A 27,718-nucleotide genomic window follows, 5' to 3' on the forward strand; every position below is an offset into this window, starting at 1 on the left:
AACAATGACGACGACGACGACGACGATTTATATTATCTATGTATTTATTTAAATTAATGTTAATTTAAAATTCTAATAAAGAGGACGTTTATTGCGTCTTCGTTCAAAGGAAATATCTAACAATTTTTCTTATCGGAACATTTTTATTATAATTATTTGATATTCGGAACTTATTATACGCGTACATTAAATTCCTCGTTCTATTCATATTATTTGCCAAATTAATGAAAGAAATGATCTTAGTTTATTTTATCAACTTGTTAATTCGATTTATGATCGACAATTATATCGATTAAATATTCGTAGACGAAGTTATTGCGAATTATTTGTTAAATTAATGTTATTTAAATTATATATAGATACTTTGTTCGGTATATTATCGATTAAACTTAAAATTTTAATATACGAACGACGAGAATGCAATGTTTGATGAAATATATCAATTTGTTAATCGTTTTTATTATAATTATTCCAAAATATTTGTGGTAAATATATATATATATATATATATATATATATTTCTTATGAAATAATTATAAATTTGATATTTCATGTTACTCGCTGATTAGCCCATTAATAAATATATACACCAAGACTCTTGTCAATAATTATGTTCTCTTATATTATAGTTTCACGAAATGCAATGTATCTGTTATTCTTTAAAAAGAGGATAAATAATTACATTCTATTGCATACTTGTTATGTTCTTTAACCGAATCAGGATAATAATAATAATAATAATAATAATAATAATAATAATAATAATAATAATAATAATAATAATAATAATAATAATAATAGTAATAATAATAGTAATAATAATAATAATAACAATATTAATAACAATAAAACATGTGGAACAATCATTTCTTTTTATGTAAATTACATGAGCGGCCTCGTGAAACTTTGAAAACCCCTTTTGTCTGCTAAAAATAATACAAAATATTGCAAAGTTTAACATACAATTATGTACCTGATTAAAATATAATTACATTGATATTAATGTCATTATTTTTTATATCGTTCATTTTTAAATATTCGATCGAACATCGCGTATTCGTCTAACTTATTATTTACATCTAATCGCAATAGCAATCGCAATCATTTTTAAAAAGCATATCAATCGATCGATTTGCCATTGCAAACTTTAGTACTTACGTAGAATATTGCTCTGTTTTTTTTCTTTTTTTTTTTTTTTTTTTTTTATTTTTTTATTATTATTATTATTATCATAGAAAAAAAAATAAATATACATGTACATATACATAAAATCATTTTGATTTGTCATATAACATACAATTTTGTTGTTTGCATACACCTTTAATGTTTGCAGCAATTTTAATTTTTTGTAATTGATTCTATAGTTCCAATAAAAAATATTAATTATGTAAGTACGTATATATTGTATAAACAAATGTATCTGCGAATAATTATCGAGAGAGTGTAGAAATTTCGCGAGAAGAAATTACAATTATATTTCATTCTGATCCTTCTAATATTAATACGTTTATGTACGATGTATATACATAGATAAATAGACAAATAGATAGACAAATAGATAGACAAATATATAGATAGATAGATAGATAGATAGATAAATAAATAGATACACCACGTAGAACATATGGATATCTAAAAGATAATTTTATCTGTATTTAAGAAAATTCTATATTATTCAACGAAGATATATAAGGATCACGATTGTACGTTAATTATAGTAATAGTAACATTTGTAATATATATTTCAACGGGAGTGAATGTAATAGTAATAATAGTTAATGATAATGATAATAAATGATATCTATATCATCACAAATATATTCTTTATGATTGTTAACTTTTATTGAAATCTAATGGGCAGTAATGAAAATATCTGTGTGATTAATATCATTCTAACTATATAGATACATAAACGTTTATATATAAAAATTAAAGCTTTTTTTTTTTTCCCCCTATGACGAAGAAAATAATGAAGATAATCGAATTCTTCATTGCTAAGTAAAAATTTCATAGTAATTCGTTCGTATAAAATGTATCACGATGATGCGTAAGCGAGTAAATAAAAAAAAGAAAATTAAAAGAAAAAAATATATATGTATAAATATATATACATATAAATGTTAAAATTACCTATGTTTAATAATATGACGAAACTTACGTTCGATTTCCGTAATAGTGCAAAAGCCACCAAACGAAGAGCGTATAAAAAATTTCATATATTTTATTCGATCTTATAATAAGAAATTTTAACAATTATTTCAACAATATATTCTGAAATTATTGCATTTTTTTATTTTTTTTTTTATTTTCGTAATTACGATATATTTTTTGTATTGATCAAATCTTTTATAAAAAGTCAACTCTAAATATGGATATATACATAACTAAAGAATAAAATAATATCAGTATCGATGCAAGATACATCTTATAATGCATAAATATCTTTTATCGATAGTTAAGAATAATTTAAACAAAATCTTAATATCATCTTCTAAATGGTGCAGTATTATTTCTATGTAATTCCCTGTTCCCACATAACGTATACCTGAGTAAAACAGTCTATTAATAAATGAAAAACATATTGTATAATAATTGTGATAACCTCTAATAAATTAATTTGGCATAAACATTTCAGACGTATGAGTGAATTCTTCCATCGAAGGTTAATTGGAAAATTCAACGAACAAAAAAAAAATATATATATATATATTGTCAATATCTTCAAATATAGTTATTTAGTAAAATATAAAGGAAATTGAAAATGTCTTATATGACTAAATAAATGATACAATTATTCTATAAGATCTATCTCATGGCCAAATTACATTTGCCACTTTAGGAAAAGTAAGAGCAATAATAATAGATGATAAAAGATTAACACTATGATTATCTAATATCTGTCTACCACTGATATGTTTTACTCCTTTCCCTGGATGTTGAACTATCAATCCCTCTTTATCTATACCTGAAAGATTATTTCCAATTTTACTCAAGTGATATATTCATTTATAAATATATATTAGATATTCTAAATATATCATAAGAGTATATATTTATATATAATACCTGAATATTGTAATGTTGCCCCTAATATAGAATCTAAAAGACTACCGAACAGTCCTGCTATTCCACCTATGATAATAATAGGCCATTGCGGTGCTGCTAACTCTAGTGTCGCTGTATCTACAGCGTACAATGTAGTGAAGAAAAAGCCCAAACCTATACTTATTCCGCCAAGAGCAGAAAACAATAGACCTATCCATGATACCCCGCCGTTCGTTCCTTAAAATATACCCGGTGTATATATATATATATATCCTAACTCTCATATTATCAAATAATATAATGTACTTACCACGTGGTACTCGTTTTCTTGTTGTAATAAGAAATGGATCACCACTACCCAATACTGTACCAAATTCAGAAGCCCATGTATCACCATTGCAACAAGCAAAAGCCGCTGTAATATTAACAATGATTGATATGAATGATTTTAAATTAAAAATACAAACTTATAATTATTTTAATATAATAAATAATATACAATAATATATCAACTTACCTAATATTCCTACCGATAACCATGAACTTCTGTAATTCTTATCAAAATCAATAGGATGTTCTCCACATCCAACATCCAAAAGGTATAACAAAGCTAATTGAGTAGGCATTCCACCATTGCACAATACTTGAATCCATGTTCTCTGTCCACCTTCCTTATATCCTTTCTCTTGTACCTTTTTCAAGTTACAACGAAATTTGGTTGCTTTTGATCCAGTAATGAAAAATATTATTAAACATATTAAATGACTAAAACTAGTGAGCGTCAATATGAAACCCACGAACAGTCCTGTAACAAAATATTTAATAAGTAATTAATTACATAAAGGGGAAATAAATTTTCTATAAAATTCCATAACATTAATAAAACGTAATAAAACAGAATCAAATCCAATATGTCATTAATTATTTGATATGTTTTATATTTTTCTTATATTGTACAATTATATTGTGAAATATTTTACCAAATATAGCTCCAGATATATCTAAGCTTTTCTTCTTTAGGCCCCAAAAAACAAATGTTATTGGAATTATTATAGCTGCCAACCATCTCCATGGTGATATTTGTAATGATTCTATAATAAAATATTTATGTGGAAGGGAAAAATATTTGTCTTTTATCTATTATAAAGAAAAATTCAAATTTACAATACCCTCGTTATAACCTTCAGATTCCGATGAGAAGGTTGAATAAAGGACGTTTATCGACCAAAACAACATTGATATAGGAATAGCACAGGCACTTACTAAAATCGGCAATAAAATATTGGATTGACTGTCGTTCTTTTTACGCGAAACCATTCTGTACTGATGATACATACATCGAGTCCAAGATAAATATATATACATATACAGTATACATATGCATATATGTACATATATATATATATATATATATATATATATATATATATACACACACAACACACGTGTTCAGTCTTTTACAATTATTTCACTAAATTCAACGACATAATAATCGTTGGTTTCATACATATGTACCTTTTAAAATGGAACTTTGTTTTGCTGAAAAAGAATATATTATTATATACCTTATTAAAATCAAATAATTCACGAATATATATTAAAGAGATTATACAAGCGAATTAAAGTCAAATTTGAGGAGAAAAAAAAAAAGAAAAAGATAGCTTAGCAATCGAATGAAACTTTCTGGAAAAATTTTTTATTCCTCGTAACTATTTGCTAATATTAATTGATTATATATTCGAAGCTTTTGTACAGTGTAATTACGTAATTTCGTTCTCACCTTACTACCAAGAGATCTATTGCCATATTGATGGCAAAGAGGAATTTACAGGTAAGAGACTGACAATGGAGTAACAGTAGTAATAAATAATTGTTAAAGTTAGGTTAGAAATCTTACGAGGCATCTCGTACGACGTAACTAATATCACGTGACACACGAGTAACCTATGAAAACGACAGTATTTAGATTGATGGTGGGGGGAGTCGAGGAGTAGGGAAGATATTAACGTGACGTAGTTTATTTCCTCTCGTAAGGGAATGAGTCAGTTGAACAGAAGTGGTCGTCGGAGAAGTTTGATATTTATTTTCTCCACGTTTTTCGTTTCGAAATAAAAATCTAGTTCTTCGAAATAATTGCGTGTGATTTTAATGACAGGTAATAGATCTTAAAAAGAATCCTTTTCTCGATTTATCTTATCGTTTATATGTTCCTTGTGCCAGTCTCAATGTGTATCAAATGTGATATCAAGTCAACACAGGTTATGTGCAATAAGCTATGGTATTTGTATCTACATACAATAATATCCGCTCAGAACGTAAAAAAAAAAAAAAAAAAAGAAAGAAAAGAAAGGAAGCGGTTGCAAAACGACTTTGTTTAAAAATTTATAAAACGTCGTTCATATGTATATATAGATCGATTTTGAATTTTAGTATTCTTTGAAAAATATCAGTTTCTTTGTCCTTTGTTTGTTTGTCTTGTTTTGTTTCCGTTTTTTTTTCTCCTTTTAAAGGTAATAACATTTTTTTCAATAATCCCGTTTAAGAGAAAAAAAGATATAATTTTTAAGGTTAATTTTCATGCCACAATAGATCTCTTTTTCTGCTGTTGACATTAGATATCTTCATGTTGTGTTTCTTTATCCTTCGAAAAAGTTCTTGATAATATAATATTATCGATAGAGAATTATTAATCGAGAATATTTATAATGTAAATCTTTATAAATTGCGTTGGTCTTTTGAATACTTTTAAATATTGTTTTCAATGTATAAATAATAATTCATATAAATCTTTGGACAATAAAATGAAAAGTACAGAAATATAATTTTGCAAGAATTATTTGTTACAATCCTTATATCTATGCGGATATAAATCTACAAGAAATGAATAAAGTTAATTCGATTAAAATGAGCCAGCTTTAATGAAAATGCTAAAGATATTACATTGAATTATATATACAAAATGATCATCATTTATTTGATAATAATAAATGAAGATATATATATATATATATATAAGTGATTATTAATTGGATGCTGCATTTAATTATATGTACATTTAATTAAAATTTATAATAATTTCTCGATTTTCAGGATCTACTAATAATGGAAAGAAATACAATCTTCATAGACTTTATGCATTAAAAAAAAAAAAAAAAAAAAAAAAAAAAGAAAAAAAAATAAAGAAAATGCATGATTTGTAATCTGCATAACTGATGGATTATCAAAATATTATATCAATTTTTGCAACGCTCAATGATGTAAGGAGTGTATAATGCAATACAAACAATTGAGCAATTGTATTCTAAATATGTTATTAGAAAAATATTTTCATTATATTTTTAAGTATCAACAAGATTCAATATTTAACATATAACATATAAGTTCAGAAAATTGCTTTCAGCTGAGCGCAGTACAAAAGTTATATATAAGTGATTTGTATAATTTTTTTTTCTTTTTTTAACTTTTTCTTAAATTTTCTTTTTCCTTCTTTCTTTTTTTTTTCATTTTTATTTTTATACAGATTTTTATTGTGCAGCAGTCCATTTGTTTAATATTTCATAGAACCCAAAAGACCAATAATATGTGAAAAATTATTATAACTAAATCAATTTGCAAAATATCGTATCGAATTAAAAATTTTGATTGATAAAAGTTTTATTTCTTAATTATGTGTCTTTAGTATTTTCATAATAGCTACTTAGACATCTTAATTAATGAATAATCCGCAGAGATTGTAACGAGACATTAAAGGAAAAAAAAAATTATACAATCACAAAATGTATCAATTGAATTGACAAAATTATTACTATTATTTACTTTTTTGTATATTGCAATGAAAATTATGCAATTTTTGACAGCGGTCCTCGCTTATAAGGATAGCACTTATTTTTACTCTATATATAATGATGTAAAAAAAAAAAAAAAAAAAAAAAAAAAGAAAAAAAAATAGAAGAAAAAGGAAGAACAATGAAATCATTATGTTCCAACAAATTAATGATTTCTTGTACAAACTTTTTATCTAAATATATATATATATAAAAGTCATAATCGATAAATTCTTTGAAATGCCACAAAACGTCACTTATTTTGGAAAATATAAAATGAATAAATTAAACTATTCTGATTTTGTCATTCCATTGACATACAGACTTAGCTGCATCTATCCGTCATTATTATTATATAATAGATACATTATAAATATTTTATATATGAAGGTATAATGTTACACTATATACAAACAAGATGATATTAGAATCAGCTTATAGAAAAAGCAAACGTGAACAACCTTAAGTATGTTTTCATATAGCAGTCTCTAAATTGTATAATCTAAAGATATAATGACATGAAAATGAAGTTATTTTGTTAGAAATGTTCTCAGTGCTGTATAAAGAATTGCAATATGTATATCTTATATATAATACAGATTTTAACAAAGTTTTACTAGTAAAACTGATTATTATATAATAAATTTTTAATTCGACTGTTGAGCAGATAATTATCTCGGTTCTTACGAAATAAGATAATATTTCATAATCATGATATACTTAAAGATATTCTTACATTTATATATTTATTTATATTAAATTGTAATCGATTTCTAAAAATTTGCAAGAAATCTTTGTAAAAGTTTTACCATCATTATGAAACGTACCTTGAATATTTGCAATTTTCAACTATAAAACTTCTATATTTCATTAATGTAATTGAATGTGAAAAATTTCTTTTATATGGATCTGTATGATAAAGATGTATTATAATTTGAATGCGAGTATTTTTATGATCATAAGTTATAGTTTTCTTTTTTTTTTTTTTTTTCTTTTTTTCTTTTTTCTTTTTTTTTTCGTAACGAAATGCTGTAGGATTCATCGATTATGAAATGTTATAATAGAGTATTACAAGTGCTGATTCATTATCATCGTTGCTGAGCATGAAAGAAAATCATGTCAGATAAACAAGAATGCATATCCATTATTTTAAGTATGTACGAGAAAAAAAAAAATATTACATTTATAGGTGTTTAAACTTAAAATAATGTTTCTCTCGTAAGTTTTACTTATAAATGAATTCACTCACACAAATAATCAAACACAATCATACGATCACATATGTCCATACACTCTTATTAGCACGTGTATGCTTTCTTTAATTAATTTATGCTTCTACGAAGCAACAACTGTATCTTCGTCCGATACTAAGCACTCTAAAGATACAGATTCTGCGTATCCACGTGCTATTAATTCATCGGCAAGAGATATCACCTATAATATAAATATAATATATAAAATAAATAGTAGAGGTCAAATAAAAATTACAATTAAATTCGAATCAATTAAAAAATTAATAGATATGATATAAAAATAGTATATGACATAAAATTAGTTTTACCCCGTGTTTTGGAATATTAAGGAAAAAATTAATGTACACATTTGCATTAATATAGGCTACAATTTGGGCCTGTCCAATGATTCCTGAACACATCCGCCCAACAATATTGTATGCCTCTTGTTCCCAATCACCTTAAAAAATTTGTCAATATTTAAGATAAATTAAAATAAGATAAATACACGCATAACATTATATACTTACCATTTTTTGGTTGTAAATTAGCGAGAAATACTTCAATCGCTTGAAAAGGTAGACTAAGAAAATCTGACCTTATTTTTCTCATGTTAGCATTGCGGAAAGTCCAATAACCACCATGGTCAACGAGTCGTACTAAAGTCATTTCTCCACGTGGATCTGGATCTTCAACATATACTCTAACCCATCTGTCATACCAATTAGCAACAAGGATCATTCCTTCTGTTGACAGTAAAAAAAATATATATATATATATATAAAAATGTTATAAATAATTTTTATACTATTTTAATATTAGATCTATATCAATCGATACAAACGATATTAATCTTGCAATAAATAAATTATCAACATACTTGTAAGTTCGTCTGTAACCATAGGTGATTCCGTAGAATTGTATAGTTGGGTCATATTTGCATCTAAAAGTCTTAACGAAGGGTATGTCGGGTGTGTAGGAATATGTAGAAATAATCTGTTTGGTTTTGATATATGACACACCAAAACATCGTTATTAACCCCTTCGACTAAAGACAATTGCGTTAATTCAGGAAGTACAGGTATTTCTTCTGGTATTACCACGGGTAAAATTTGTTCGAGTGTTACAGAGGGATATTTTTTCTCTGGAAATCTTTGCCTTATAATATCCAAAGCAATTGTAATGCTTTCTATTGAACCTTGGATAACACAGATTTTTTGATCTCTTAATGTATGATGACGTTTTACCATTATATGAACGCCAGCTTTTGCACATATGTTTTGTAAGAAACTACCATGACGGCCAATAAGCCTACCAACTAAATTCTGACATATACAAAATTCATAGACAGAATATAACGAAACATCTTTTATTTGTCCTTTGATGCTTCCACCTGTAAAGTAAATATAAATATTAGATATAACATTAAAACAAAATAATAATAATAATAATAATAATAATAATAATATGTAATATTTAACTTGACCTTTTCCACTATCCGTACTTCCTTCACTTCTAGCTTCATCCGTAACACTTCCCTCTAAAACTCCAGAAACCGGACTATAATTTGCAGAATCTCTTTCGGATAATGCTTGTGTTTGAATTTTATTTTCTTCCTCTGCCGGATAATTTTGAAGTTGTTCCTTTGATTCGGTGAAAATAGACGGATGATTTATCTCCTCTTGTTTATCTATAGAAGATGATGTTATTTCATGGACATTACTTGATTCTTTTTCTTCAGGAATATCTTTGAATATTTTCTCTATTTTTTTATCGTTAGAGATATCATTGGAATATGCAGTTGCACCCATACTTCTCGCTATCACATCGAAATTACTGATGTTAGGATTACTTCCCAATTGTATCTCCATATTTGAAATTGTTTCAACGTCCTTATACCAATCCTGATTATCCTCTAAAGATTTTGCTGATGGCACAGAAATAGGTGACGTGGCTGATCTCCTAATTGAAATATCTACTTTTGCGCTAATATCTTCAGTATTATCAATGGGTTCATCTATGCTTTTAACGAATAAACTTGAGAAAGAATCATTGGCATGTATACCAGAATCAGATAGATTTAAGTCTTCATTTGAAGGAATACTATATAACTTAGTATTTACATCATTGTTAGTCTCTTTCACGTTTAACGTGCTAATTCCACCAGGATCAGCTCGGTCTACGCGTCTTCGTTTGTACCAGAGAAGGCCAATGAGCAAAGCAAAAGCAGGAAAGCTCCACTTTACAATTTGAATATGCGTGGATGACATATTTTAAATCCACGGTAACTACTATTGATAACAGCTCCGTTAATCTGGAATAAAAAAGAGCAGAAAAAAAAAAGATAAACAAACATTCTTATTACATGTATCTAAAATTAATATTAAGAATTTGAAATAGGAAATTTTATTTCTCATATTATTTAATTGATTTAAGACGAAATGAAAAAAAGAAGCAGCATATATAGTCGTAGAAAATAATTTCGATACCTTCAAGATTTCCCTAAACATGTATACTTTTTGTATATTCGCGCTATTTTATTTTTAACACGATGATACTTTCTTTTATCAAACGAACGCCTTATAAGCATTATTGTTAGTTTTTTAACGATCGCTTATTTGTATCCGCGTGATATTAAGCGGAATTGCACATTTTTTTACTACTACAATAAATTGACGAGTATGATATTCTGTCTGGTGAAAAATAAAAGCGAATAATTCATATTTCGAAACTTTTCTTTCACTAAATTTTTGCGCGAATAAAAAAGAAAAAAAAAAAGGAATATGATCGAAAAGAAAATTGAATCGTCATGTGTTATTGCGTGAAGACACTGAAAGTAAATATATAAATCAATATTATTTAGTGTGAAAAATTAAAGATTAAAAATAATTCACAGAGATAAACGACTTTTTAATATTTCTCATTATTAATAGAAGCATATATATATATATATATATATATATATATATATATATATATATATATATATATATATATATATATATCGACGGAGTTCAATAATTAAAAAAAATAAAAAACAAATAGAAGAGAAATAAGTAAAATAAAATAAAATGAGATAAAATTCTTTTTACGCACTTTTTTTCCATTAACGACTCTTCTCGATGTTCAACAATGAATACACGCGAATGATGATGATAATAATAATAATAATAATAATAATAATAATAATAATGATGATGATGATGATGCCGTTACGTTCGCAGATAATATTCAAAACGTACAAAATGAAAATTGACAATGAAATTGGAAATAAAATCGATCGTTATCCATATGTTGAAAAAAAAAAAAAAATAAGTAAATAAATAAATAAATAAAGAAGAAGAAAAAAACAATGCGTATTTTTCGTATGTATGTCGAAACATAAGTGAAAGGTTGAAATATCTAGTTGCTCGTTACGGTTATTGATTCTTTATCGCTTTTTAAACAAAATAATGAAAAAAATATAACAATGATATTTTTCTCTGTCTCACATTTTAATATCAATGCCGAAGAATAATCAACGAAAACAATTATATATATATATATATAATATATATATATATATATATAATATATTTATGTATGTATGTATGAATATCGTTATCCAATCAATTTTGCTAATTATCGATCGAGTAGAAACGATATTTATAGAAATCGATCCGCAATAAGTTTCATAATAGAGTACTTATTAAAATTTCATATCACAATTAAACGAGCGGACTTTATCTTCTTTTCAAACAAAAAAAAAAATAAAAAAAAAATAAAAAGAAAACCTTTTATCGCGAGATATAAATAGTTTTTATATCAGTGTAAAAGATTAATAATGATCGAGCGAGATAACGATCGGGGTAAATAAATAAATGAATAGAAAAGAAAATCGATACGATACAATCGATCTTGCGTGTCTTAATCTAATTTCATTATCTTTGTAAGTCCTCTTGAGGAATTATCAGAATTACGGGAGAGGTGGATGGTGGGAGAGAAAGGGAGGTGAAGAGGAGAGACGCGTTTGTTGAAATAATTAATGGTAAATACTATTTTTATTTTTTATTACTTACCGATTGACCCATAATTTTTACACGATTTTTCTTTTCCTTTTATTTTATCTCTCTCTCTCTCTCTCTCTCTCTCTCTCTCTCTCTCTCTCTCGTAAATCACACAACTACAACGACGACGTCGACGCCGACAACGACGACGATGACGACGACAAAAACGAAGATCGTAATTAATAATCGTATCCGACGAAAGGACGAACCGATTGTTTCGGAAGGAGTGGTGTCTCCTGTCTTGAGAACTCGGGAAAAAAAAAATAAAAAAATAAGGAAAAAGAAAAAAAGGAAAGGAAGGAGAATAATTGCACGAAGAAACTTTACAATCGAATAGAAACACGTGACACTTATTTGCCGATAAAATCGCGCGTTTCAGTAGATTTTCCAAGGATTATAACAACGCGACATAATATACACGTGATCGAAAAAAAATATATATATATATATATATAGAAAATTAATTAGATCAGATCTTAGAAAGGTATATATATATATAATTTTTTTCTTTTTTTTTTTTTTTTTTTATTTCGAAATTATCGACCGTTTTCCCCAGACAGCTTGAGTAAGACTGAGGTTAGTAGACCTCTGCAGCCACCGATTTGCAGCACGGATTTTCTAACACGTGGTTATATTGCTTAAAGGGGAACTGAGTGGGAAAGAGAGAGATAGGCTGAGAAAAAGTGGAGGGGGAAGATGGGTGTAGGCGCATGCGCGGTCGTATAAAGGGACATTCACACAACCCGCACACACAGATACTACAGAGGAATGCGATCGAAGCGACACTCTCGAATCTCTTTAATAACGCCATAACGTTACCCTCGTGTATAATCTTTTTCTTTTATTTTTTTTTTTTATTTTTTTTTTCTTGAAAAAACCGATAATTTTTGACGTATGTATATTCCTCGCAATCTCATTATAGGGGAAAGTTTGTAAGAAGAAAAAAAAAAAAGGAGTCGATAAAATGTTTAATGTTTATAGATTCACACATAATATATTAAATTTATATATCAAAAAAAAAATATATATATATATATATATATATATATATATATTGAAAGAGAAAGAGAGTTCTATAACATTTCGATATATTCTTCCTAAATAATTTGTTGTCTAGTTTTGTTTTTTTCAACGAATGACGATACGTGGGATAAATAAAAATAAATAAATAAATACAAAAAAAAAAAAGACTAAACAACACGAGGAGAAATATTTTGTTTCGAATCTTGTTATTCGATATCATCTTTGTTCTAATCTGATCTATTTTTTTTTTCTTTTCTTTTCTTTTGTTCATTTATTTTTGTCTTTTCTTGTATTTTATTAGAAAACTTTATCTCTCATCTGATAAACTGCCAAGAACAATTTGCATTCTATCTTTCTAACAATTGTACGTCGCAGCTATAGAAAGATTTAGCAATTAGAAAGATTTTCTATAATTTCATCTCTATTTCTTTTTCGAAAGAAAATGTCGTCATTCGTCTATTTCTCATAGTGCAATTTGAAAAACGTTCATTGTTCGGACAATGATTTATATTGGTAGAGAGAAAGTGTTATTTTAAAAAAAAAAAAAAAAAAAAAAAAAAAAAGGAATTAAGAAATTAAACGAATGAATTTTACATTATGTAGGATTAGAGTGAATAATACAATTCTCTCTGCAACTAAATGCAAATAAGAATCTTTTTCCATTGAAGATCTTTTTTGTCACCATTGCAAACTAGTCTGCACAACTTTTCCCGAAACTGTCGCTTAACCTTTTTACTAATGCGTATTTTCGTTTGCTTATTTTTTATTTTTCACATTTCTCTCTCTCTCTCTCTCTCTCTCTCTCTCTCTTTATTTCTATCTATCTATCTTTTTCTCTCCCTCTACATATATATATATATATATATTTTTATTGTCTATTTGAAAACAACAATTTCAACGCGGGTTTATTCAACGTGACGTCGTAACAGAGATTCTAGCCATAATACTTTTTCTATCGTAAAACTAACGTTACTCGTTAGAAAGAGAAAGGAGAACTATATAAGTAAGTAAGTAAGTAAGTAAGTAAGTAACTAACTAATGTGATCGATCGATCGATCGATTGATTCTTTGATCAATAGTAAAAACTTGTTCGATGATATACGAGACGTATGTGTACGGACATGCATAGTAATATTAGATGTTGGGTAAAAGCATCTAAGTATGTTAGATTAAAGAGACTTAGAAAGTAGGTACCCCGGTCAACGAATATCGATATTCAAACTCGGTTCGGTTTCGTTCGTGTAACAACATGAAATTCGAAACGAACCGAGACGAGATTATTGCGTTAAAACATAGCAACACATGATACAATTGATAATGTGTTTCTAATCGTAAACGATATGCAGATGTATTAGATCAATTTTATACTATATATATATATATATATATATATATATATATATGTATGCGATTAATATAAACGAATGCATAGACACATGTATGCATAGACATATGTATACATTTTAAATAATTACATTCGAATGATAAAATAATTTTATATTGTTCCAACAAACGAATAATCGATCGAAGTTAAAAAATACTATCTGAAAATATTTGATACATATAATCTTTTATATATGCATGTATATATATATATATATATATATATATATATATATATATATATATATATATATATATAGTATCTCCATTGTTGTTTATTATGCATCATAATAATCATTTTTTATAGTACGTATTTTTGTTCGATTTTGTCCGGTTAATTGTTTTCTATATATAAGGCAAATAAAATAATTAAAAAAAATATATATATATATATAATTATAATAAAAATAAAAAAATAATCAATAAAAAAAAATATGTATATATATATATATATCCATATATATATTTATATTTATTCTTCTATTTATGCAACGATATTTTTTTTAAATGCGTGTGTGTGTGAGAGAGAGAGAGAAAAAGAGAGAGAACTTGTTAAAGGATTAAAAAATTTACGATCGAGTACATTCGAGTCAACAGTAAAATTACGCTCGTGTGTACTCAAGCGTACGCGCGTATTACACACGGAGACACGGATTCTTTTACGTTCATTCATGAATCACGCGGCACCTTCGATGTATCGTCAAGATTAAAAGAAGAAACTTTACGTTCACACGATAAGATTAAAAAAAAAAAAAAATGTAAACCATAATATAAAAATTTTTTTCTTCTCTCATTGCAAGACGCGTTAATCGATATCTAAAGTTGGTGGGAGATGAGGGAGAAGAAAAGGGGAAAAAAACAAAAATTATTTTATTTAATTTGCATGACTTATTTACTTATTTACTTAAAATACGTATTATTTTTCGATTAAAGTCTAAACTATCTCGCAATCGATTATATTTTAAATTTCGAAAATTTAATTTTGTAATACAAAAAATGAATGGATTTTAATCCGATCGTATCATCGTAATAATTAATGAACATTGAAAATCAGAAAATTATCGTTCTTTAGAAAAGACAATACCATCTCATTAGCGACTATCGATAACAAGTCTCCTTGATAAATTGCTTTCGGGTGTAACAAACAACAATGAACGTGATACACGTTCTGACGAAGCGAGAAAAGAGGAAAAGATAAGGAAAACAAAAAAAAAAAAGAAAAGGAAAAAAAAAACGAAAGAAACAAATAAATAAATAAATAAAAAAGAAAACAAGAGAAAAGAAAATACGTATAAAAATGTATGAAACAAAAACAAAACAAAAAATAAAAGAAAAAGAAAAAGTAACAAAAAAGGAGAACACGAGAGAAAAACTGAAGGGAACAGGAGATTTAAAGAATCGACGTATGAGGACGGACCTCAGGATTGTGGTAGCGCCTTAGGGAAACAATAATTTTCGAAGCACATAAGCAAAGATCAAAAAAAGGAATTGGAAAGAAAAGAAGAAAAAAAAAAAAGAAGAAGAAGAAGAAAAAAACAAAAAGGAAATGGAGAAGTAAGGGAAAAGGAGAAGGGGAGAGTTTAATCAGTCAGGTTTTTACTTGCAAGGGCTTTCGAAAGGTAAGAAAAGAGATCGGCCAAGGTGATGCTGAGAGGTTTCCCTGCGGTGTGTTCGATGTAAAGAAGAAGTAACCATGAAAAAAAATGAAATCGAAACGAAACCGGTAAGTGGCTGTTCGTTCGTTCGTTCGTTCGTCCCTTCCACGTCCCTTCAAAGATTGGAACGAATGAGAAGGGACGCAGAACTGCATCGTTGCGCTTCGAACTTGATTACCTATACCTTTTTTTAACCATACCAGCATCATCATCATCATCATCATCATCATTCGCAAAATATACAACACAATCTCCTCTTTCGTCATAATATTATCGATCGATCGATCGATCGATTAGTAAAATATTTTCATTTTTAATATCATTCTATACGATTAATATCGATTTTTCTATATTAATTTTTATCATATTTTTTATGTATAAACATATGTACGTATATATGTATGTTTTTGTGAAACATACATGAAATGATGAAAATTAATTGACTTAAAAAATGTTTAGTGAATCTTTTTTTTTTCTTTTTTTTTTAATTATTCCCCCCCCCCCTTTTTTTAAGATCACATTATTATTATTATTATTATTATTATTATTATTGTTATTATTGTTATTACTTTATTTTTATTATTATTTTTTTAAAATCATAATATTGAAGTAAGAACGAAGTAGCATTTTTATTAACGTTAGTTTACTTTCAAAGTCGCCAAATATTTTTCAAATTATCACGAAGCATTATCAACAAGTGCTGTCGTTTTGTCAAAAAAAAGTTTTTCTTCTTATTCTTTTTCATATATAACATTTTGCTCTTGCTATAAGACGATACATAATTCTGTCTAGTGGAGAGGGTTAATTAGGGAAAAAAAAAAAAAAAAAAAAAAAAAAAAGAGAAAAAAAATCGATTTATCTCGATGATTCTGCAATTATTTTTTAACTATTAAAATTAAATTCTTCGAGGGACATTTATCCTTTTCCTTTTTTCACTATTATTATAACATTTATCAAATAACAACGTAACGCAACAATTATTACGCGTCAATTCGTTCAATTTCGATACGAACGAATCGAATATCTATATTTAGATAAAGAATAATGATCTATATCTATTAATTCGTCCCGTTAAATTGTTCATTCGTCGATGAGAAAATAATTAAATAAATGACAAAAATAAAAAGAAAAAAAAAAAAAAAAAAGAAAACGAGAGAATAAATAAATAAATAGGGTTTGTCAAATTAACCTCATAATTAATATTATTATTATTCACGATTTTAAATTGTGATAATTCGTTACACAAGCAGGACATATGTACTTACATATGCATGTATGCACGGTACGAAGGTGAACGTATAGTTCAACGTGCTCTCTCGGAATGTCGAAGCTGCACGAGAAACGATGAAGTAACCGAGGAGGCCGTTGCCGGATACGAACGAAGAACCCCGATAAGAGTACAATAAAAGAGAAAAACAAATAAAAAAAATCCACAAAAGGAAAAAAAAAAAAAGACCGACTTTCATTATAAATATATCTGAATCTGAAATCTCAACTTGAAAAGAAAAAGAAAAAGAAAAAGATAAATTAAGGAGAAGAAAATTGTTAAAAATGTTCTTTTGTGATGCACATTAAGGAGATTCATAATCAGTTATGTGTTAAAAAGAAATAAAAAAAAAGAGTAAAGAAAAAAGAAAAAAAAAAAAAAAAAAAAAGAAAACAAAATGTTGATAAGAGACAAATATCACGTATTAAGTTTATTCTAATGATTCTTACTTTCTTAACACGATATTTGTCAAAGAGAGATAAAAGCTAACGTATGAATCATGTTTATATTTATCAAATCATTATTAACCAATATAAAGTAAATTTATATAAATGAAGGATTTATAGAGTATGCTCACTTAAGGATTTATTCAATGAATCCCATGATGATGTGTTTTAATAAGAATTGATCAAACATATGATTAAATAATGAAATTATTAACATTGATTTAATTATAAATTTAATCGTTAATTATATACACTTAAAAGTGTATTTAGGAATAGCTATTATTTGTTTATTCATTATTTATAAGCAATTCAATCTTATTTGTTTAATAAAGTCTGCGACGAGATTCGTCAATGATTATATCACAATGTGTCCATACATTGATATATATATATATAAAAAAAAAAAAAAAAAATGAATAAATAAATAAATAAATGAAAAAAGAAAATTGCTTAATATTTGGAGTTAGAGTTAATTAAATTAACGATTAAATACGATCAGCATTGATTTAAGTAAACATTTATTAATAATCGTTAATTAAATATGTTTAAAAATGTTAATTATATATTTGATATGAAGATTCATTTATCATATAGCGAATATATATATATATATTTTTTTTTTTTTGATTAATTAAAAAATACAAAAAAAAGGGGAAAAAAAAGAAGAAAAAAAAAAAGAAAAATTTTTTTTATCAGCTGATTCGTACAAACGTGTGAGGATCGAACGTCGGTGATATCTGTAACAATATTATTCCTTTTATTAAACTGCTATTTATATCGAATCAAAATTTTTCAAAGTTTAAACAGATATTTTAAATAAAAGCTCGATATTTATAATAAAATATTGACATACGTGATATTCAATTATTCATTCGTCAAATTATTCATATATGTGTATATAAATATTCATTTCATTATTTATTTTACGAAATATTAATTCATCGTTAATTAATAAAAATATAGATCGAAGTAATAAAATATATTTTCATCGATGGACAAATGGAAAAAGGAAGGAAGAAATGGAGAAAAAAGAAACGAAAGAAATGGATCATCTTGCTAGATGACAAATAAAACGTTGGAATAAAATGTCGAAATAATGACATATCCATTATCGTCGAATACATTGGGACACCCGTTATACATGAGAGAGAAGGAGAAAGAAACGAGGAGAAAAAACTGGAGTACCGTTTTAAAATCTAAAACTGGTCCCGACGAGCTCGTTCGATAAGACGAATCTTCGTTCGTTCGCCTCATTTATAACCTGATCGAATATTAAATAACGTGAAAGGTTATTATCCATAAGTAGTATATATCATCGTACCTTCTGCCATCTTGAAAAAAAAAAAAAAAAAAAAAAAAAACAACAAAAGAAAAAACCTTTTAATAGCCCTTACATACGACATTTTTACTTCGTTCTCGTTTAAAGTGTTAATTTTCATTACAACGGTTTTATAGGAGGGAAGCGAAAAAAAAAAAAAAACGAAAGAAGAAGATAAAAAAAAAAATACGAGACTTCGAAAAACTCAAATTCGATAATATAATGTTAAACAAGATGAATATGTGAGGTTATAATAATAGCGTAAAATAATATTGATCGATGTTTCATAAAGATCGATAGGAACAAAAAGAGAAATCAAAAAGAAAATATGGTGGTTACATAACATTACAAAATTAAGTATGACTAAGTCTAAAGCTCTCTATCTCTCTCTCTCTCTCTCTCTATATATATATATATATATATATATATATATATATATATATATAAAGAGAGAGACGAATTCTCCGAATTTGAATATTATTCTCGTTCGTTCGGATTTGTCAAACAATTCTCCGATGTAATATTGAAAGTCGAAAGAGAGATAAAAACTATGTATATATACATATATATATATATATACATATATATCACACACACCACATATATATATACACACAACCATATGTATGAGATAGTATAGTGAGGTCAAATACGTGTGTTTACACGCGTCGACTTTGTATACAGAAATATATATACTACATGGGCGACGACTAGATATGTGACATACGTGGCTGTGTGCGTTTGTGTATACGTACATAATATATATATATACATATACATATATATATATATATATATATATATATATATGTTTTGTGTGTAAATAAAAAATGACTACTTGTCTATCGAAGAAGACAGTGGAAAAAGAAAACAAATAAATAAGATAGATAAAAAGAGAAAGACACCGAAAGAGAGAGAGAGAGAGAGAGAGAGAGAGAAACAGAAAGAAAAATAGAAAACATTATCCTCCTAGTAGTGTCGTATGATTCGTCGCATCGGTAGTTCAACAAATAATACATAATGTACGTTTCAACGTTTAAAACGTGGCCATTATCATGAAATCATAATCATTGTCATAATCATCATCATCATCATCATCATCATCATCGTCGTCGTCGTCGTCGTCGTCGTCATAGTCGTCGACAAATTTTAACACAGGAATCGCCATGAGAGTCGTCCGAGAATGGTGGTGAATCGTTTCACTACCAACTAAACTACCTACGAATCAAGAACACGAAGAGGGAAACGTATTATGAGAAAGGTTCTCTTTCTCTCTCTCTCTTTCTTTCTTCTTCTTCTTCTTCTCTCTCTCTCTCTCTCTCTCCTTTTCTCTTTCTCTTTCTGTACATCACAGATATACAATACATTTCTATTTCCAGATGTTTTCACGAAGAAACGAGAGACGAAATTAACCAACATACATATATATATATATATATATATATATATATATATCATAGATATCTATATATAAACATACATGCATATATATATATATATATATATATATATACAACATATACACCTTTTATTTTGATTATTTTTCTTAACACGTAGTCTAGAATTTTATGGCGCCATTCGATCACTCTTTTCATTTCCCATTTTTTCCTCTCTCTCTCTCTCTCTCTCTCTCTCTCTCTCTCTCTCTCTTTCTCAGATAATAGATAAAAATACTGCGATGAGAGAGAGAGAGAGAGAGAGAGAGAGAGAAAGCAAATCGATATTCATGGAAGAAAGATGAGAGATACGAAATTCTCACGTTCGAGGATATACGACGTGAATTTTTCTTTTCTATAAACCAATAGTATTAATGTTGAAAAGAGAAAGACATAATGTCCATATTGAGAAAAGAATAAAGACACCAGATAGTTATATATATACACATATATATATATATATATATATATAGAGAGAGAGAGAGAGGGAGGGAGAAAGAGAGAAATAAGTCCCTCCGGTCGAAACGAAACACGAATGGTTTAATTCATGAATCTCTCTTACGATCGGATAACACAATGGGGTCGAATCAAAAATTGTAATAAATAAGATAAACGATATATAGTTGAAAACATTCCTTAGAGAGGTGAGATATAACATAAGAAAACAAAAAACAAAAAAAAGAAATAGAAAATCTGGTGATTAGAGAGTAACAGACAAACGCAAAGACCGCGTGGCAGACTATGATTTTGATCTATCTTTTTGTTTGTCTCACTCTTACTCACTCACTCACTCACTCATTCTTTCTCTTTCTCCCTCTCTCGTTCTTTCTTTTATAATTTACCTACCGGTCTTTTTTTTCTTCCTTTTTTCTTCTCCACGTAAGAGCTTTGTTTATATATCGCACTGACGAGCACAATACTATGTTCGATAATCAAAAAAATAATTACAATCTGTAACGTTCGTTTACTAGAAAATTGCGCCACGTGATCACAATGTTTTTCCTTGCCACTAGCGGAGAAAGACACAATATGGCGGCGTATAGCTCGTGGCTGCGGGAACACACAGTGTCTGGGGATCAGTCGACTATGGCGCACCGTTAGCCACCTTAAAACGGTGGATAAATTCCGAAGCTTCCTTTTCTCTCTCTTTCTCTCTCCCTCTCTCTCTCTCTTCTTTCATCCCCGATGCTTTCACCGGACCTGCTCGATCGATCTCCCTAGTTTTTCTCTCTCTCTCTCTCTCTCTCTCTCTCTCTCTCTCACACACTCACTTTCTTTCTCTCTATTATTCTCGTTCATCTTTCCGGCTAAGAGAGAATCAAGACTCTTTTGTTTTTATCAGTTCTTATCTGGTGAGTCGGGAAAACGTTGACTTTACCGACGGACACGGTCCTTCCGTCGATAATCATTTCTCTGCAATTTATCGACGGCGGAACGGAAGATAAGGAAGATTCCTTTCTCCGATCGACTTAAACTTTTCTCATATTCACGAAAGATGTCGCCTCATTTATTTTCCTTTTTTCCTCTTTTTTTTTTTTTATTCTATTCTATTCAATCCTTAACGCGTCCGTATAAATGGACGAAGTGAGTCCGTATAAATGGACGAAGAGAGTCCGTATAAATGGACGGAGAATTTATTTTTCTTTTAAAATGAATCTAATTAAAATGATATAAATAGAACAATGTAAGTTAAAAATGATTATTATTGTTTTATTAATTATATATATATATATATATATATATATATATAAATATGTAATATGTAATTTATTAATTTCTCTCTTTCTCTCTCTTTTTTTTTCTATGTAAAGCCGTAGGTAAAAGATAAAGGAATAATTATTTACGATCATTTCGATATTACTAACGTCGTAGAATTAGAAAAAAAATAGACGAATAGGATTACAGTCGACTAGTTAAGATCCTAATCGAGGGTTCTGACCCACGCGTAGGGTGACGTAGTGTGACCTTGTCGTTGAGACGCGTGCGCATCGGTAGCCTATTTTTAACGACCTGCACTCTACGAGGGTTGTTGCGTGCCGCATCCAACGATTCCATTGTAAGCGTCCACTTTTGTCGACAAAAAGACATTTAAACCTTTTGCTTTTTCCTTTAACTTATAACTCGTTCGAATGTCCCGTACGCGTTCCCTCGCATGTCATCGGTTTTCTTGCCTTTCAAATTTTGCGGGCTTCGAATCAACGAATAATTTATTTCTAATACAAGCGCATATTCTTTTTAAATTTTAAATGGCGGAATAAATTGATTTAAAACATTTATTCAATCATAAAAGTCACGATACGAACATGCGTAAATTATTTCGATTGAACTTGATTATCAGTTTTAGCAATTTGTATAGATTTAAATATTCTTTAAAAAGAAGACAAAAAAAAAAGGAAAAAGAAAAGGCCAAAGAAAAAAATTGCATATCGATTCTATTACACTTAAATACGAACGACACAATTATATCGGTATTTTCTTTCTCGTTAATTCTAAAATGAAAAAAAGAAAAAAAAAATTGAAGAAGAAGGAAAGAAACGTATAAGCACGTACGATACGAAAATGATAGGATATATCTGGATCGAACGACCATCCTAGTATATATATATATATATATATATATATATATATACTATTCAAAAGTCGTTTATTGGTCTAGGACTACAGTTTGAAATAGAGGACGGGATTCTCGATGGTGGTGATCGGGATGCGGGGCGTTGGGACAGAAGGTTAGAGCGGTCGTCGGGTCAGCAACACCATGGCCGCCCTCTATCCCACTTTCCATCCTCCTATCCCTCCCAACACACCCATTTGCCCTTCCTTCCTTCCTTCCTTCCTTCCTTCCTTTCTTCCTTCCTATCTTCCTTCCTTCCTGCCTTCCTGCCTTCCTGCCTTTCTTCCTTCCTTCCTAGCTCGACTAAACGTTCTTGCAACTGTCTTTCCCCTTTATATTTTCGATAACAACAAGATATTATATATATATATATATATATATATATGTATATATGTATATTTTGTCCGACGACAAATTCACTTGTAATTTTTCTTATCGTCAAACGATGATTATTAGTTTAGTTTTAAGAAATGAATTTATTATAACAATAATAATATATTGCAAGTTAAATACCATGATCTATTTTCTGATATCTGAATAGATATTATATTTGTGTATATTTTGTTGGACGGCAAATATATATATATATATATATATATATATATATATTTTTTTTTTTTAATCGTCAAATCAGAACGATAATGATTATGTTCATTTTGACACTAATACGAAAGATATTTTAATAATAATAAAATACCATGTATTTGTTTGTCATCAAGAAGGTTAATTTTGATTTAGCCTAAAAAATTCTCGTGGTATTGAAGAAAGTATAGAACAATTTCTTTTTTCTTTTTTCGATTTGTTTTTTTTTTCCTGTTTCTTTTTTCAACGTTATACAAAAATTTCAATGTATCGAGGGTAGGTGGGATCAATCTTCGATCGATATATAGAAGAAGATTCATCGATTTTCGATATGTCTTGTTAACAGAACGATTATCGTTTCGATCGTTGACAATAGTATAATTCTTATCCTTATGGTTTGTCTGAACGAAAAGCTTGCAAACAAGTTTTCTAGAGGGGGCGTCGTCTGGGTCACCCCTTTTTCATGTTGCTTCGTACGTCTGTTCGCTTGCCTTCTTCTTTGGGGTTCGCAACCCCAATAGTAGATACTTAGTATGAAAAACATGTCGCCAAGACGATTATAAGTTTTTTTACGAGATTATAGAGATAATAAATAAACAATGACAATATCTACGTCGAATGATCGCTAAAATTCTATCTTTTTTTTAATCCACGATACAAATATATAATTACATATACACATACACTTGTAATACTTAGATGTGTATATATGGTATATACAACGAAATATAGTAATTCATGAAATCCAACGAATCTCATTACGATTCTATTTATATTACGTATTGTTTTCTGTATTGTATTATACGAAGCGATTTAAATCAACAGCCCGATCACCCTGACGGCATCGTTGTGTATTTTTTTTTCTTTTCTCTTCTTTTTTCTTTCCTTTTATTTATTTATTTTTTCTTTTTTTCTATTGTTCTTTTCGTCCTTCTTCTTTCCCCCCCCCCCTCATAATTGACGGAGAGAAAGTAAATTTTTCATCGCGGTGAAAAATTACGATTGAAAATAAGACTTCGAGATTGCCGTACCCCTTAAGAGATATGGATAGAATCGTGTCCATTTGCAAGAGAGCAAATCGATGAGGGAATATACCACGGACCTCGGTGAATTCTGCGTGGGCGGTGCAACGTTTTATCAAGAGAGCTCGAGTGAAAAGGGGGAGATAGAGATAGAGAGAGAGAGAGAGAGAGAGAGAGAGAGAGAGAGAGACGGATAGATAGAGATAGAGAGAAAGAGAGAAAGAGAAAGAGAGAGAGAGAGGGTTTTTCGCACCCCCTCCAGTCGCGACGTCGGCTCTTGGGATTTTAGAGGGGGAGACTTGTGCACGCTTACTACGGGTGGAGGGAGATTCGTCTGTTGGAGGGGGTGTCTGGGTCAATCCCCTCCAGTCTGGGGGTTCCCAAACCCAAACGCATTTCCCGGGGTTCGCAAATGCCTTGCTAAAACTGGTGACTCGCTTTGCGTTTACGCTTGACGGCCCTTTCGATCGTTTTGACACGTTTTCACGTGACAGGCTTCAGTGCTTATGTCGATTATTTTACGAGTGAAGATATAATCTCTTTAAAAATAGGAAGAGGAGAGAGAGAGAGAGAGAGAGAGAGAGAGAGAGAGAAGAGATAGACAGACGGATAATAAATTCGATTAATATTCGTTTATATCGTTTATATCTGAAAACAAATTTGCACAATTTTTTCTTTCTTTTCTTTTCTTTTTTTCTCTTTCTTTCTTCCTTTCTTTCTTTAAAAGGCACATTAATCTTGAGAGATTGAATCGACTTAATTTGCAAATATAAATCTATATATATATATATATATATATACATGTATGTACAAAAGGAAAATAAAAAAAAAGAAATGTGTAGGATTCAGAACTCGCATTGAACTTAAGGGACAGACCGATCGATACTCTCGCAAAATTGGCTGACACTGATTCCCCTCGATTCGTCGTAGCCATCGATGAGTCACCGTGGCTCGGTGCCCTTCAAACGCTTCTACGTATGTAGCTATATATATTTATATATATACATATACATATATATATATATATATATATATATATATATATCGTATGTCTTTCGCCTACCTATGTTTCTGAATGCATACTTACATACATACATACATACATGTATAAAAAGATTAGATTTTTAAGAAGTATCCTTTCTCTTTACCTTGAAAAATAATGTGTCTCTCCCGACGATCATTCGAAATTACTTTGAAACGTTTATATTTCTCTAAAAGGCAAGAAAAAAAAAAAAAAAAAAAGAAAAGGAAAAAAGAAAGAAGAAGAAGAAAATAATAATAAATTCGAAAGTAACATCGAAGAAAGTTAAATCATTCTAAGACTTTCGTTTTAACATTCCCTTCCGGTTAGACTGCTATTATCAGACAAAGAGAATCGAGAGCGTAAATACATATAATATTTATATATATATATATATAGATCAAAAAATGAAGAGAGAGAAGAAAATAGGAAGGTGAGGATGAAATAGAGAGACAGAGAGAGAGAGAGAGAGAGAGAAAGAGAAAGAGGGAGAGAGAGAGATAGGTAGAAACGGTCTCTTTACGAGTAATAAAAGGACGCGAAAATGAGGCGAGAAGCATAAAAGTGGCACAATTGGTTCAGTGGGGCGGTGCCCTGCCCCGTGGCCTTGGCTCGGGACAGTGAACCCCGTTGGCCATGCGAAACGCGCGCCACGAATCGCGCGCGGAGTCGCTCGCGAGTCGCACGCACCCGTTTTGCAGGCGCTCACGGTCCTCTGCCTTGGGTTCGCGCAAGCACGTAGTCCAGACTCGCAAGCTCTCGACAGGTTGCTCTCTCAGCAAGTAAGAGAAAGAAAGATAGAGAGATAGATGGTTAGATAGATAAAGATAGATAGATAGAGAGAGAGAAAGAGAGAGAGAGAGAGAGAGAGAGAGAGCATTCACCCTCTTTACTTCCTCAGCGTCTCTCAAACGGATCATCTTTTTTCTATTCAAAGAAGAAGTAGAACTCGATCTTTTCGAAGATCATGACCCTAATCCAAAAAGACGTACAACATTTTTTCCATGACGTCGTCGTTCTATGCAATAAAAATAAGTAAGTTATGTATGCATCATACTCTATTGCACATGCATGTCTACATACATATTTATTTAGAAAAGATTAAAAATTAGAAACGCTGGACGCTGAGCAACGATTACGGGGATGATCGAGTTAATCGTTTCTTCTTGATCATTTTTTCAAGTATTTCTATATCTAATGTAAATTAATCTGTATCTGTTGATTCAATGTTTCGATCTAAAACTAAATGAAAAGTTATTTGAATACAAGAGAAAATATATATATATATATATATATATATATATATATATATATATATATATATATATACATGGGAGTAAGTGGAGGATGGAGTGGGGTGTAGAGCAACTGATTGATCCAGAAACTGTGGTGAAAGAGTTCCAGGAAGACGCCGTTAACAGAGTTGCCCTTCGAGGAGATTCGTTGGAAGGTTCGAGTAAATTTGCTTTCGATTAAACTTCCTCTCTCTCTCTCTCTCTTTCTCTCGATTTCTATCTTGTTAATGATATGGTACCTCGAGTTTTATTTTATTCTATCTTATCTATATCTGTTAAAACATCTTATCACTTTATAGTTTGCTGTATCATATTCCTTGATCTTTTCGTAAAAAGCAGGTTAATCTCCTTAAAGCAAAAAATTGTCCCCTCTCTCTCTCTGTCCGTCTGTTTGTCTGCCTGTCCGTCTGTCTGTCTGTCTGTCTGTCTGTCTGTCTGTCTGTCTGTCTGTCTGTCTGTCTGTTCTTGTCTTTCTGTTGTTCCTCACCCTTTTTCTCTTTTCTTTCGTTTTG

At 29.0% G+C, this 27,718-nt stretch overlaps 2 protein-coding genes and 1 long non-coding RNA gene across 4 annotated transcripts; 1 reads left to right on the top strand and 2 right to left on the bottom strand.

Moving 5' to 3' along the window:
• Positions 1–123: 123 nt before the first annotated feature.
• LOC124431687 (transmembrane protein 19) lies at positions 124–4,967 on the bottom strand. The gene is made up of 7 exons (XM_046979865.1): positions 4,826–4,967; positions 4,215–4,584; positions 4,026–4,136; positions 3,563–3,850; positions 3,356–3,460; positions 3,067–3,282; positions 124–2,965 (listed from the first exon to the last, which is right to left on the bottom strand). Exons 2-7 carry the CDS (start codon positions 4,408–4,410, stop codon positions 2,811–2,813), a joined length of 1,071 nt encoding a protein of 356 aa, XP_046835821.1. The 5' UTR covers positions 4,411–4,584; positions 4,826–4,967; the 3' UTR covers positions 124–2,810.
• A 111-nt stretch (positions 4,968–5,078) lies between these two features.
• Positions 5,079–6,212, top strand: LOC124431688. The gene is made up of 2 exons (XR_006944070.1): positions 5,079–5,200; positions 6,136–6,212. It is a non-coding gene; the product is annotated as an uncharacterized LOC124431688 (long non-coding RNA).
• Positions 6,213–7,680: 1,468 nt separating this feature from the next.
• LOC124431686 (KH domain-containing protein akap-1) lies at positions 7,681–21,765 on the bottom strand. 2 transcript variants are annotated; one of them, XM_046979864.1, is made up of 6 exons: positions 12,160–12,221; positions 9,588–10,415; positions 8,982–9,494; positions 8,632–8,847; positions 8,431–8,561; positions 7,681–8,303 (listed from the first exon to the last, which is right to left on the bottom strand). In XM_046979864.1, the coding sequence occupies exons 2-6, from the start codon at positions 10,369–10,371 to the stop codon at positions 8,205–8,207; spliced, it is 1,743 nt and encodes a 580-aa protein (XP_046835820.1). In that variant the 5' UTR covers positions 10,372–10,415; positions 12,160–12,221; the 3' UTR covers positions 7,681–8,204. The 2 variants fall into 2 exon arrangements, with proteins under 2 accessions (XP_046835820.1, XP_046835819.1); XM_046979863.1 differs by lacking the exon at positions 12,160–12,221 and adding an exon at positions 21,522–21,765 and having other exon boundaries at positions 7,682–8,303.
• Positions 21,766–27,718: the final 5,953 nt, after the last annotated feature.

The sequence above is a fragment of the Vespa crabro genome, chromosome 22 (assembly GCF_910589235.1).
Source record: "Vespa crabro chromosome 22, iyVesCrab1.2, whole genome shotgun sequence".
NCBI lineage: Eukaryota > Metazoa > Arthropoda > Insecta > Hymenoptera > Vespidae > Vespa > Vespa crabro.

Bases quoted from the DNA above. Each gene is read 5' to 3' on its own strand.
- LOC124431686 (XM_046979864.1), bottom strand. From the start codon at position 10,371: ATGTCATCCACGCATATTCAAATTGTAAAGTGGAGCTTTCCTGCTTTT. The intron at 9,495-9,587 runs GTCAAGTTAAAT...TTTACTTTACAG, and splicing joins AAGTACGGATAGTGGAAAAG to GTGGAAGCATCAAAGGACAA. The intron at 8,304-8,430 runs GTAAAACTAATT...TTTATATTATAG, and splicing joins TTAATATTCCAAAACACGGG to GTGATATCTCTTGCCGATGA.
- LOC124431687 (XM_046979865.1), bottom strand. From the start codon at position 4,410: ATGTATATATATTTATCTTGGACTCGATGTATGTATCATCAGTACAGA. The intron at 4,137-4,214 runs GTATTGTAAATT...ATTTTATTATAG, and splicing joins ATCTGAAGGTTATAACGAGG to AATCATTACAAATATCACCA. The intron at 3,851-4,025 runs GTAAAATATTTC...ATTTTGTTACAG, and splicing joins TATATCTGGAGCTATATTTG to GACTGTTCGTGGGTTTCATA.